General features: G+C 42.3%; 1 protein-coding gene across 3 annotated transcripts; it reads right to left on the bottom strand.

Moving 5' to 3' along the window:
- Window positions 1–4,186: 4,186 nt before the first annotated feature.
- Window positions 4,187–14,353, bottom strand: LOC109901188 (transcriptional regulator Kaiso-like). 3 transcript variants are annotated; one of them, XR_004211801.1, is made up of 6 exons: window positions 12,128–12,613; window positions 11,620–11,750; window positions 11,257–11,418; window positions 6,767–6,944; window positions 5,970–6,323; window positions 4,187–5,817 (listed from the first exon to the last, which is right to left on the bottom strand). XR_004211801.1 is itself a non-coding variant. In XM_020497241.2 (5 exons), exons 1-3 carry the CDS (start codon window positions 12,372–12,374, stop codon window positions 10,252–10,254), a joined length of 1,545 nt encoding a protein of 514 aa, XP_020352830.2. In that variant the 5' UTR covers window positions 12,375–14,353; the 3' UTR covers window positions 4,187–5,817; window positions 5,970–6,323; window positions 6,767–10,251. The 3 variants fall into 3 exon arrangements, 2 of the variants coding, with proteins under 2 accessions (XP_020352830.2, XP_020352829.2); XM_020497241.2 differs by having other exon boundaries at window positions 6,767–11,418; window positions 12,128–14,353; XM_020497240.2 differs by lacking the exons at window positions 4,187–5,817; window positions 5,970–6,323; window positions 6,767–6,944 and having other exon boundaries at window positions 9,546–11,418; window positions 12,116–14,353.
- Window positions 14,354–14,738: the final 385 nt, after the last annotated feature.

Raw genomic sequence — 14,738 nt, 5'->3', positions numbered from 1 at the left:
GAGGTGGTGGGTCATTGTCCTGTTGGGGGAAAACAAAATGATAGTCCCACTAAGCACAAACCAGATGGGATGGCGTATCACTGCAGAATGCTGTGGTAGCCATAATGGTTAAGTGTGCCTTGAATTCTAAATAAAATCACTGACCGTACCACCAGCAAAGCACCCCCACACATGATTCCATATGTGTTATTTCATAGTTTTGAAGTCTTCACTGTTAATCTACAATGAGGAAAATAGTAAAAATAAAGAAAAACCCTGGAATGATTAGGTGTCAACTTTTGACATCCATATACAGTTGAAGTCAGAAGTTTACATCCACTTAGGTTGGAGTCATTAAAACTTGTTTTTCAACCACTCCACAAAATTATTGTTAACAAACTATAGTTTTGGCAAGTCGGTTAGGTCATCTACTTTATGCATGACAAGTAATTTTTCCAACAATTGTTTACAGACAAATTATTTTATGGATTGTAAACTGACTCAAAGTATGTCAATTAGCCCATCAGAAGCTTCTGAAGCCATGACATAATTTTCTGGAATTTTCCAAGCTGTTTAAAGGCACAGTCAACTTAGTGTATGTAAACTTCTGACCCACTTGAATTGTGATTACAGTGAATTATAAGTGAAATAATCTGTTTGTAAACAATTGTTGCAAAAATTACTGTCCTAACCGACTTGCCAAAACTATAGTTAGTTGTCAAGAAATGGTTGAAAAAGTAGTTTTAAATGACTCCAACCTAAGTGTATGTAAATTCCAACTTCAACTGTATTATACATGAAGTGTGAAACATTACGTGAGGATTATATAGAGATGCAATCAATGTGATGTGAGGGGAGATTCTCCATATAATCAATAAAAGGTTGCAAAATTTTGTAAAATGTCTCCAAATTATTCCTCAAGCATTAAGTCATTTTCTTCAGTGGGATACAACTGTTAACTTCCGATAGCCACATTGCAACTGGTTTCTTGGCAATCGCTAGCAATTTTTCTGTTAGGCAAAGCCATACTATAAAGCTAAGATTGGTGTTAGTAAAGTTACCCAGTTGACAGACCTCAGGGTCTAAAGGGAATACAGCCCTATGAATTGAGGATATGGTATCGTATAGCCCCTGACAGAAACAGTATAGTTTTGAACACTGCCAAGTGGAATGGAGGAATGTTCCTTCATCTGAGCCACATCTAAAACATAGGGAGGAGCTATCAGGGTTGAACTTGTGCAGTCTAGATGGGGTGATAGAGCTGATGGAGGAAATTCAACTGGATCAGTCTGTACCTGGAGTTCAATGTGGCTGTAACACCACCCCTGCATAGGTCACTCCATAGTCCCTCACCAAGATTAATACCCAGGTCTTTTTCCCATCTAAAATCGCAGTTTATCTAGCTCAGGCAGTGGTAGTCCTGACATAAGAGCATCGTAAACACGGGAAATCGTCTTAAACAATGGTTGGTCTGCTTGGCAGAGTAGTTCAATAGGTAGTTGTCGGTAACTAAAGAAGTCCTTGTTAGACAGGTGGTATTTCTGTTTCAGCTGTTCGAAGGACGTAAGAATTCCCTCCTCATAACAATGTTCCAGAAGAGTGATACCCTTATCAGACCATGGTCTAAAGTTACTATTCTGGAAAAACATAGGAATCTATCGATTGCTCCATAGAGAGGTTTTAGGGGAAAGAAATCCCTTGTCTGAATGTATATTTAAAGGGTTGTCTGTGATAATCTTTACAAACTATGTCCCATTTGTAAAACAATCCTGCCCCAGTGTCCTCGTGTCCTCAAACTGTTCAACCATGAGGGAGAAGGACCATTGTCAAACCTCTGAGCCAGAAATCTAGACTGCACAGCCCAGTAATATATTCTGAATTTGGGGAGGTTTAAGCCCCCCTTGACCGTAATCAAGGGCCAGTTTGTCCAGGCTAACCCTCTGGGTTTTGCCGTGCCAGATAAACCATCTGGTCAGCTTGTCGAGAGAGAAATAATGCTGCGGGAACAGGGATAGTGAGAGATTGAAACAAGTATAGAAATCTTGGCAGGACATTCATTTTAATTACATTAATTCTACCCAGTAGAGTGAGAGGTAAATCCATCCATTTACACAGGTCACCCTCCACCTTTTGCAACAAGCTGGCCAGATTGAGTTTATATAGGTTGTTCAGGTTACCATCCACCATTATGCACAAATATATGAAGCCCATAGGCGACCATCTAAAAGGAAACTTATGCTTGATGGTTGGTATGGAGATCAAAGACAGACAACGGTAAGATTTCGCTTTTATCAAAATTGACCTTATATCCAGAGAAATAACTATAAAGGGTTCTGTAAGTGAGAGAGGGAATGTTCTGGGTTAGTTAGAAATAAGATGAGGTCGTCTGCAAAAAGTGATCATTTATGGGTATGGGGGCCCACCTCAAAGCCATGTATGTCAGGGCACGTTCTAATGGCCTCAGCCAACGGTTCGATGGCGAGGGTAAAGAGGTGGGGGCTAATTGGGCAACCTAGTCTGTTCCCCCTATTGAGAGGTAAAGAGGAGGAAGTAATCCCATTGATGCAATCCTGGCTTTAGGATATTTGTAGAGTGATTTGATCAAATTTACAAACACGGTGCCGAAACCAAACTTTTCCAAGACGCGAAAGAGATATGGCCATTCGACCCGATCAAAAGCCTTTTTCGGCGTCGAGGAAGAATGCGACAGTGGGTATTTTTGTTTTTGTCAGCAGGGTGAATTATATTTTAAAAACAGGATAATCTTAATTATGAAGCAAGTCTGATCTGGGTTGACCAACAGGGGGAGACATGACTCCCATCTCTTAAGATACCATCTTGGTGACCAGTTTACAATCTGTATTAAATGAGAGAGATTGGTCTTTAGGAGGCGTACTTTAGCGGGTTTTTCCTATTTCTTGTGAATTACTGTAAATCACAGATTGAGAGAGACTCTGGAAAGCAGTTCTCATCCCAGGCTTTTATAAGTAGGTAGGGTACCAACAGCTCCCTAAATTCTTTATAGAACTCTGGAGGGAAGCCATCCTCCCCAGGAGATTTATTAGAAGGTAAATATTTAATGGCCTCCAACAATTCAGACTGAGAACTGTTCACTCAGGCTCTCTCTGTCTTCCTCTGACAGGCATGTGAGGTTGAGAGAGGAGAGAAGAGAGTTGATCTCTGAAAGATCATAGCTTGATTGGGAAGTGTAGAGGTCCTCGTCATATTTCTTAAGTATCATTAATTTCAGTAGGGTCGAATGATATCTCATTAGTAAGAGTTTCTATTGCATTAATTGTCCTCTTACTTTCCTCTGCTCTCAGTTGCCATGCCAATACTTGGTGTGCTTTCTCTCCAAGCTCGTAGTAATGCTGTTTTGATTTAGTGATGGCCCTCTCAGCTTGATATGTGTTCAGAGTATTATATCAATTTTTTTTTTTAACCAAAAGCCTGTATAGATCTTTAGTCGGGCCTCTTTGGTAGGTTTTCTCTAGCGCAGAGATTTCAGATAAAACGACATTCAGTTCCGCACCGTGTTTTCTCTTCAACCCTTTAGTATAGGAAATGATCTGTCCCCTCAGATAGGCTTTCAATGCGTTCCAAAGACTGAAACTGTCAGGAGTGGAGGGTTTGTTTGTCAAAGTAAAAATATTGATCTGCTCTTTGATGAATGCACAAACTTCAGGAGTGTAGAATATAGTCTCCATCTATATGCTCCATTTACCTTGGTGGGAATGGAGATTGATAATACCAGAGGAGAAGGGTCACGAAGCAATCTGGGGAGATAATCGGTATCTAACACTATGAAACAGTTGTGTGTGTGTGAATAAAACAATAGTCCCTATCCTGTGGGTGCATCGGTCTCCAGATGACTAGTAAATTGAGATCCTTCATGAATGACCATGTGAGCTTGGCGGCTTTGATAAGAGGTGAGGGTTTATCAGATGACCTGTCAAGAACTGTATCTAAACAAACATTTTAATCTCCTCCAGCCAGTAGCCATCCTGGTGGTGCTTGAGCAACCTGAAGGAAGACATTCTGAATAAACATATGGTCATCGAAGTCAGGAGCATGAATACATATGCACCAAAACAAACCTGCCTGAGGGATCAGATATGGTGTTGCTGACACAGAAGGGGATGTGTTTACTTATCAAAATTGCAGTTCCTCTTCCTGCTTTGGAGTTAAAAGACGACGCAAAAACTTGTCCTACCCAATCCCTCTTTCATTTATTGTGTACAAGCAGCAGACTCAAACTAACATTGAAAAACAAGTAAAAACAAAACAATGTAAATAACCAAGAAACACAAGGAAAAAAGTCTCACTTTGTAGACTTTAGACAAACTTTTATGCCTGTGCACAGCGCCTCTAAAAATGAATGCACAAAGCTCCCCAGCCAGGCAGTGTTGCGTCGCGAGGTGGGATATAATTCATAAAAAATCCTACAATGTGATTTTCTGGATTTTTTCCCCCTCATTTTGTCATAGTTGAAATGTACCTATGATGAACATTACAGGCCTCTCTCGTCTTTTTAAGTGGGAGAACTTGCACAATTGGTGGCTGACTAAATATTTTTTTGCCCCACTGTAGCTCGCCTCAGCAAATCGCTTCCCATACGTGGGGCAGGCATACAGCTTTTCGGCTTTAGTCTGAACACTCAGCCTCCCACGTTGTGACCCAAAAACACCAGAGGTGGTAGAAGGCATGAGCCTGTCTTTGAGCTCCCTCCTTGACCACTAGCCATTGTTTTGGGGATTGTATGCTGTGTTACAGGCTAGATGTCTCTTGTGGTGAACACCCATCCTGACCCTGTCTGAATTGGTGGGATAACTATGAGGTAACTGAGGAAGGCTAGACCCAGGCCTTCTATAAACCCAGTCACCAGGCGAGACCCTGAAGGAGAGTGACTGAGATTCTGCATGAAAAGCGCTAAATAAAATAAATTATTACTACTTATCATTCACTATACACTATTAATGGGCCACGTGCATTTTCTGCTGGTGTATCCCGAGGTAGCTCCTCTCTGAGAACCTCTTCCCGCAGTGCGTACAGTCGGTGCTGGCAGGAGAACCTCTTCTCACACTGGGGGCCGCTGTAAGGCTTCTCCCCAGTGTGGACCATCTGGTGCCTCTTCAGGTTGGACAACTGGGAGAAACTTTGCCCGGCAAAGATGACAGCTGAATGGTTTCTGCCACGTGCGCATCCTCCGAACCCGGGAAGCACTTCTCTCTGCTACCAGATCTGCTGATAGCATTACTAATACTGTAATTTGTCAATGGGCTTGTGTAGCCGTTGAGGCACTGGCATTGCCTGAGGTCTGGTTTAACATAAGGAGACTGTGAGGAGGAGGAGGAAGGCCAGGCAGTGTCTGTTGCAGGGTCCATATTCCAGTTGATAGATCCTATAGAAGGCAGGCTGAAGGCAGCACCTGTTAGTGGGTTAACCTGAGGCACCATCAATCTCTCTAAATCACAAACATAGGAACAGGATGGAGCATCAGTAGCCGAATCTGTGTCTGTTCTCTCCTGCCGCATATGGACACCTCCCCGTCCCCGCAGACCAAATCTATGCCTCTCCCAGGTCTCAGCCAGTCTGTTGTCATAGAGACCAAGTCCAGGTGTTGATTCTTGCACAACTGTGTTTCTGGTTATTTAAAATTAAATTGTTGTTCCCCAGCCCAGTGTTTGAGGACGCTGCCCCATCGACTGACCTCCACTATGTCGCCTCTGATCCTGGCCTGCTCAGTGATGATGTCCAGTGGGACCTTGGCTCCACTGGTTTGGGTCTGGGAATCCAAGATGGCCGCCCAGTCTCCTCTGTTAGCCTCCAGCCAACCACCTGTAGGAGGAGGTTACAAAATAGACTTTACAAACATGGCAGAGAAAACTCTACATATGGAACTTGTGAGTCAATTACCTGGTCAAGTTCATACATTATAAATTGAGGGACTACTATGAGTACTATGCAAACTTGTTAGTTGATTTGATTACCTGACACTTTTTAATGGTTTGAAAATTCAAAGGCATGGTCCCACACTTAAGACAAAATGAATAAACACCAGGCGCCGTATCCACAAAGAGTCTCAAAGTAGGAAATTGCCAGCAGCCCTGCATAGGGCTACCAGCCATAACATCATCTGGCTCAGAGGATCTTCCCTTGGCGACGAGACCATTCCCCAAACAATTTAATGAACTGTCATATTGCATTCTGTCTCTGTTGTTCATTCAGCCTGTACTTGATGGAAGTCTTGTTGACCTCCATGACCATGTTCCCCAAGACCCTCCTCACACCCGCATCTGCTCTGGACCCTCCTTCACCAGCAGCACCTCTGGACCCTCCTCCTCCTGGAAGAGAGGTGACACAGATTACACAGACATACACTCCCTCAGATAATAAAACACACTTTCAACATGGAGTGTTTACCCATCCCCACTACTTTTCAGTCCTATACTGTTACAGAACTTTGTTGTTGTTAAACCCATCATGATGGACATAAATATATATATTTATATATATCTGCTATGATGTCATCATCAGACAAACCTGGCTAAACTATTTTGACGTGTACAGTAGGTGTTTGTTAGTGTGTGGGTATGTGTAGGTATATTTAGTAAGTGTATATTGGTTATAAAGAGCTGTTGTATGTATGCAGAACAGGGTGAGATCAGATGTGATGTATACTAAAGAAAGTCTCAATGAAAGTCTTAGAATAAAAATTACCATTTTGTTTTTAAACATAAACAAGAGTTAATTGCACCATATGAAAACCACACGTCTCTCTGCGTACCTGGCAAACATCTCAGCTTGTATGTTGGCCCACAACCTCGACAAGACGGAGCTGCTCTTCCTCTCTGGGAAAGCCTGCCTGCTCCAAGACCTCTCCATCATGGATGATAACTCCACGGTGTCCCCCTCCCAGAGTGCAAAGAACCTTGGCGTGACCCTGGACAACACCCTGTCATTCTCTGCAAACATCAAAGCAGTGACTCGCTCCTGCAGGTTCATGCTCTACAACATCCGTACAGTACAATCCTACCTCACACAGGAAGTGTCGAAGGTCCTAATCCAGGCTCTTTTCCCATCTAGACTACTGCAACTCTCTGTTGGCTGGGCTCCCCGCTTGTGCTATCAAGCGGGGAGCCCAGGGGCGGCAGGGTAGCCTAGTGGTTAGAGCGTTGGACTAGTAACCGGAAGGTTGCAAGTTCAAATCCCCGAGCTGACAAAGTACAAATCAAAGCTGACAGCTGTTCCTAGGCCGTCATTGAAAATAAGAATTGGTTCTTAATTGACTTGCCTAGTTAAATAAAGGTAAAATAAAAAAATGATTAAAAAAGCCCTGCAACATATCTAGAACGCTGCAGCCCGTTTGGTGTTCAACCTTCCTAAGTTCTCCCATTTCACCCCGCTCCTCCACACACTCCACTGGCTTCAAATCAAAGCTCACATCCACTATAAGACCAAGGTGCTTGCCTACGGAGCAGCACGGGGATTTGCCCCTCCCTACCTTCAGGCTATGCTCAAACCCTACACCCCAACCAGAGTACTCCGTTCTGCCACCTTTGGCCTCTTGGCAGTCCCACGCCTACAGGTAGGTCAACTCAAGCTCAGCCCAGTCAAAGCTCTTCTCGGTCCTGGCAACCCAGGACAGAGTATCTTAAATGTATCCCACATCTTTTCTCTTTTCCTACTAGCACTGACTTTGCGGATACCTACTTTATTGAGGGAAAATTTACCCATTACAATGAGTGTCTACTAAATTACTAAAATGTCAAATGTACTGTCTCAACTAAACATCTGGATGAATTTGATTAACTATAAAATATTTTTTCAGTTTATCAGAAGTAATGAAATAGGAATTTGTGAACATTATATAACCTACACAGTTAAGCATAATATGTAACATACTTTTTAGGCTTAAATATGCCTTATACACGGAGTATTCCAAACATTAGGAACACCTTCCTAATATTGAGTTGCAACTAGAGGTCGACCGATTAATCGGAATGGCCAATTAATTAGGGCCAATTTCAAGTTTTCATAGCAATCGGAAATCGGTATTCGGTGGGTTAACTGCCTCGTTCAGAGGCAGAACGACAGATTTTTACCTTGTCAGCTCGGGGGATTCAATCTTGCAACCTTACAGTTAACTAGTCCAACGCTCAAACCACCTGCCTCTCATTGCACTCCACGAGGAGACTGCCTATTACACGAATGCAGTAAGCCAAGGTAAGTTGCTAGCTAGCATTAAACTTATCTTATAAAAAACAATCAATCAATCATAATCACTAGTTAACTACACATGGTTGATGTTATTACTAGTTTATCTAGCGTGTCCTGCTTTGCATATAATCGATGCGGTTTGTATCGTTGCTTCAATGTGTACCTAACCATAAACATCAATACCTTTCTTAAAATCAATACACAGAAGTATATATTTTTAAACCTGCATATTTAGCTAAAAGAAATCCAGGTTAGCAGGCAATATAAACCAGGTGAAATTGTGTCACTTCTCTTGCGTTCATTGCACGGAGACTCAGTGTATATGCAACAGTTTGGGCCGCCTAATTTGCCAGAATTTTACGAAATTATGACATAACATTGAAGGTTGTGCAATGTAACAGGAATATTTAGACTTATGGATGCCACCCGTTAGATAAAATACAGAACGGTTCCGCATTTCACTGAAAGAATAAACGTCTTGTTTTCGAGATGATAGTTTCCGGATTCGACCATATTAATGACCTAAGGCTCGTATTTCTGTGTGTTATCATGTTATAACTAAGTCTATGATTTGATCGAGCAGTCTGACTGAGCGATGGTAGGCACCAGCAGGCTCGTAAGCATTCATTCAAACAGCACTTTAGTGCATTTGCCAGCAGCTGTTTATGACTTCAAGCCTATCAACTCCCGAGATTAGGCTGGTGTAACCGATGTGAAATGGCTAGCTAGTTAGCGGGGTGCGCGCTAATAGCGTTTCAAACGTCACTCGCTCTGAGACATGGAGTGGTTGTTCCCCTTGCTCTGCATGGGCCGGGGCTTTTGTGGAGCGATGGTAACGCTGCTTCGAGGGTGGCTGTTGTCGTTGTGTTCCTGGTTCGAGCCCAGGTAGGAGCGAGGAGAAGGACGGAAGCTATACTGTTACACTGGCAATACTAAAGTGACTATAAGAACATCCAATAGTCAAAGGTTAATGAAATACAAATGGTATAGAGAGAAATAGTCCTATAATTCCTATAATAACTACAACCTAAAACTTTTTACCTGGGAATATTGAAGACTCATGTTAAAAGGAACCACCAGCTTTCATATGTTCTCATGTTCTGAGCAAAGAACTTAAACGTTAGCTTTCTTACATGGCACATATTGCACTTTTACTTTCTTCTCCAACACTTTGTTTTTGCATTATTTAAACCAAATTGAACATGTTTCATTATTTATTTGAGGCTAAATAGATTTGATTGATGTATTATATTAAGTTAAAATAAGTGTTCATTCAGTATTGTTGTAATTCATTTTTATAAATACATTTTTTTATTTTTTATCGTCCGATTAATTGGTATCGGCTTTTTTTGGTCCTCCAATAATCGGCATCGGTGTTGAAAAATCATTAATCGGTCGACCTCTAGTTGCAACCCCCCCTTTGCCTTCAGAACAGCCTCAATTAGTCAGGGCATGGACACTACAAGGTATCAAAAGTATTTAAAAGGGATGCTGGCCCATGTTGACTCCAATGCTTCCCACAGTCGTGTCAAGTTGGTTGGATGTCCTTTTGGTGTCTGACCACTATTGATACGCACTGGAAATGGTTGATCGTGACAAACCCAGTAGTGGTGCAATTCCCACATAAACCGGTGCGCCTGTCACCTACTACCATAACCCGTTCAAAGGCTCTTAAATGTTGCAAATTCACCCTCTGAATGGCCCACATACACAATCCATGTCTCAATTGTCCCAAGGTTTAAAAATCCTTGTTTAACCCGTCTCCTCCCCTTCATCTACACTGATTGAAGTGGATTTAATAAGGGATCAAAGTCTTCAGCTAGTCAGTCTGTCACGGAAAGATCAGAGGTTCTTAATGTTTTGTATACTCAGTGTATATCACACTGGATGCAATATTCCACCCAGGAATATTGAACACTGAAATCAGTTACTCTCGTTATTCCAAATGCATCTGTGGGTCTTTTCTGTTGACAACAATTACAATTCATCTGTATTTAATGCAGGGTTTGATCTAAAGTCAGATGGTATCGAGTGGAATGGTGACATTCTATGTTATAGAGTAGAATGGTTTTTCTCCTGGTGTATCCTGAGGTAGCTTCTCTCTGAGAATCTCTTCCTGCAGTGTGCACAGGCGAACGGCCTTTCTCCCGTGTGGACCTTCAGGTGCCTCTTCAGCTGGTGCTGGCGGGAGAACCTCTTCTCACACTGGGGGCAGCTGTATGGTTTCTCCCCTGTGTGGACCATCTGGTGCCTCTTCAGATCACCAGCCTGGGCGAAGCACATGTAACACTGGGTACAGCTGAAGGGTTTCTCCCCTGTGTGGACCCTCTGGTGGATCTCCACCTTCTGGGGGCAGCTGAAGCCTTTGTTACAGAACATGCAGAGGAACCGTTTCTCTTTACCATTGCCTGATGTTGCTCCCCCTCCCTGAACCTGGCCTCTAACCCTGTCGATTGAGTTCAAAACCTGATCGAAAAGGACGTGGCCATGTGAATCAGGAGGCCCCATCGACGTAGATACTGGGTCGCGATCCCTGAGCGTGTGTAAAGGTGAGTGGGTGACAAAATGTTGATTTGTCTCTGAACTTCCCCCGTAATCTAAGAAATCTCTGCCCTGTGAGTGTCCGACTCCTAGGTGACTATCTGCATTCCATGTGGGAGGAGCGTGGCCCTCCACTTTCACCTCATCTACCACTATAACCTCCCCTTTCTTATCTAGGCACCCTTCAGAGTATACAGTACTACTGTACTGGTTCCAGTCCCCTCTAGACAGATCAGTCTGTGTCTCTAAACCCAAGGTCATGTTGTCAGGGTCCATCTCTGTAGCGTAAGAACAAGACAGATCAACCCCAGTGTCTAAAGCGTCATCATCACCATGGGAATGAACCGTCCTCTGGCTCTGATGAAATACCGGTAAGTACTCTGAGCCGGGAGCAGGAGGACAGTCTAGTGGCACCAGTCTCTCTGGGTCAGATCCTGGGTGTAAGAGCCTGTGTGTTACAGTTGAAGACTCTGTGTCTGTTTCTGACTTCAGGGTGGCTTTTGGCGTTCCACTGACCTCTGTGATGCTGCGTCGGGTCCTGGGCGGCGCTGGGGCGATGGTGGGGTCCTTTGTGGCTACAGGATGAGCTCCAGTCTGGATGTCTCTTCTTTGCCGTGTTTCCACCTCTTCAGTCTTCTCCAGCTTGACCCCAGGACCTGTAGCCTCTGCATCTGCAGACTGACCAAAATATAGGAGGTTATTACCGGTACATGAGTAGAATTGGATAACAATGTCGTAGGGAAGTCTCACAACACAAGCTCCCCTATGGCAGATAAATTAGGATGCAAGTGAATAGCTGAGTGGAGCCTTTCTGAACTAAACAGGCCACATTTGATTACAAAGGAACTGTAATTTTTTATGCAACACTATTAAACTAACCTCTATCACGATAACATGCTGGGTTGAGGTTCCACTACCCTCATCAACAGTGATCGGTTTGTCATCTCTCCATGTACGGTGTACCGCTGGCTTCACAAATCTCCTGTGGCCTCCAGTGAGATTTCCTTCACCTGAGAATGTGATTGGGGGAAAATAGGTCTTTAGCTACTGTCAATGCTCAACTGTATATTGTACACTATTTACAGTTTTAATACTGTCTAGAATTGGCATGGATGTAAGGTAACACTTCTCATTACTTATTGATATACTATTTACAGGTCACTAGATTGTGCCATGCATCACATTGTTTTCACTAAGTGAACAGGAAATGCAGCAAGAAAAAAGTTGTTAGAATAAGATAACTAAGTAATCAGGGGAATGATTGCATACTATTCAAAAACTGACCAAGACCCAATTCTGGGTAACATCTGAACAAATGTGCAGAAGTGAACGGGGCGACAGGCACTGAGCTACATATTTGAATGGAAAAATTTACCTCTTGACATACCTCTGTATCCGTCGACGATCTTGACACTACTGGGACGACTGACGAGGACGCGCTCTCGTGCCACCTTCAGTTCCAAAAGATGCAGTTTCCTCCGCAATGCCCCGTTTTCTTTCTGGCTTTGAGAAATTTCCAAACGAAACACTGCATAGTCGTCTTCTACGAGTTTACAGATATCTGCCACGGCTGCATTCGCTAGCACCTCCAAGATCGAGGCAATTTGAGTGTGAAAAACCATACAGTTATCCATTGTTAGCACCTAGCTAGCTAGTGTTACCTAGATAACATCTGTCAACCAAGTCTTGTCTCCAACGCGAATTAAACAATACCCGGGGTACGTATGCGATGCTGTGCAGTTAAACGTCATATTTTGAGTCCTATGGTGTTAAGAAAAGGTCTAAATAAAAACCGTAAAAACGCTAACGTGGAAATTGTTGTTGACCACTGTTCATTTCCGTTTAAACTATGATGCCAACCAATAACACCCTCTCTCCTCTCTTCAGTGTAAAGGGTGTGGCTAAATTAAAAGTTTGTGCGCGCTGCTCTTTGAAATACGGTACTGTTTATGTAAACTACCAGTGTTTCCCAAACCTGGTCCTCGAGTACCCCAACTGTACACATTTTTATTGTAGCCCCGGACAAACACACCTAGTTCAATTTGAGGGTTTGATGATTAGTTGACAAGTTGACAGTTACTGTAGGTCCAACAGAGGAAAGTGGAGGGTGCAATTTTTTTATGATAAAACAAGCAGTCTTTTTTTAAAGTTGACGTTCCTAAACAGACTTCCCACAGTCACTGACATCTGTCATTCAATGGGCATCACACGTAATGAGTCCAAACTTTTCACAGAAACTGGACAAAAATAACTTCCAATATATACAGAAAAAGGGAGAACGTCTCGACAGTTTCGCTGCTCTCAAAAGTGATATTTCATAAAACATGATATGCCGCTGGCGAAATCGATACCATAGCCAACATGAGTTACCACTGCTGGGCGATTTTGGAAGTTTGGCGCAAATTTTTATTCTTTATAAATCATCCACTTGACAGGTGTGGCATATCAAGAAGCGGAGTAGTATTTCTTCCTTCTACTAACTGTCACTCAGTAAAAATCTTAGACATTTTTGCATGTTGCGTTTATATTTTTGAGATATACTGAACAAAAACATAAACGCAACATGCAACAATTTCAGATATTCTACTGAGTTACAGTTTATATTAAATAAATTCATTAGGTCATGTGAAATCTATGGATTTCACATGACTGGGAATACAGACATGCATCTGTTGGTTACAGATACCTTAAAAAAATGTAATGTATTCTCATTCTTTGAAAAAGCCTTCTAAACCTCTTAATAGCACAACACTTATCCAAGTCCAATGTGTGACAAGATGGGAATATAAAATGGGATGAGACAAACTAAGGCAACTCCAAATTGTGCATTTTTAAGGCGTAATGAGATTATATAAACAGCCATTTCTGCACCGGAAACCAGGATCAGTATCAGGTCTTTGCGCTTGTTGTGACACATTGGTGAATGCCGACTCCTTAAAGACAAACTTATTTAAACACTTCGTAGGGGCCTTATGAAAAGCCTACATTATTTAATAATTTACTTAGGCATTTTTGGCAATAGGATAAGCTTTCAAATGATGCCCACCTGACCCAGATTACGATCTATAATGAACTGTTTTTGGATTGCGTAAACAGTGATGTGGTAGTGGGGATTTAGGGCTGTGTTCCAAGCTTCAGTTACTCAATGGCAAAGCAACAAAAAAAAATGCATTTAATAATTGAAAGCTCTTTCCTTTAGTCATAATATTTCATTAGACAGATGCTGCAGAAAGTACAGTCAATGTAAAATGCACATAAAATCCAGTGTAATGTTTGGATTCAGTCAGGTATACCGCTGTGTCCTCACCTTTGGTCTGCATTTCCCCATAATCTCCAGTGTTCCCTTTCAATTACTACCATGGTTATGCATATGCGTCTCATATATCTTCTGCTAGAAATAGTTCCATTTATCGCCAAACATTTACATGCGCACTAGTATCCCCTTATTTTTAGAAGATACTCAATTAGTTGAGGCATATAAATATCATGTCCCGTTTACAATATCCCGGATAAACTCGTATCCCGATTATGAGAAATCCGGCTATGGTTTATGTTGATGCTAGACGGAATACAGTGGCATGTAAAATCTTATGCCGTTTAATGTTGTTTTTTTTCGCGGTCTGCCAGGCTGAGTTTCACATAGTAGGCTGTCATGGGTGTTGTGTGATGTTTTCATCTGCTTGTCTACAGTTAGATACATGAAGCTTCTCTTGCCATGACTTGTTGCCTTAGAAGACTAAATAAAACTATACTCACCAGAATAATGGCATAAATCGAATGAATGCATCACTGTTAGCCTAGGCTAATATAGTTGACACCGGTAAAGTTGTCTTTTCGACTTCAGCTTCGCTCGCGGAGCAAGGAGGTTTAGGGACCTGTGGAGAAAACTAAATTCCAAAATAGTGGAAAGATTGTGCCTGTGCAAAATGACAAAATGACATCAGTAAAGCGGATTTGTTTTGAGCCCCACATTTTTTGCTAAAAATAAACAGGGTTGA

The sequence above is a fragment of the Oncorhynchus kisutch genome, linkage group LG12 (genome assembly GCF_002021735.2).
Source record: "Oncorhynchus kisutch isolate 150728-3 linkage group LG12, Okis_V2, whole genome shotgun sequence".
In the NCBI taxonomy this organism is placed as follows: domain Eukaryota; kingdom Metazoa; phylum Chordata; class Actinopteri; order Salmoniformes; family Salmonidae; genus Oncorhynchus; species Oncorhynchus kisutch.
This window is presented reverse-complemented; position numbering and strand designations above follow the sequence as displayed.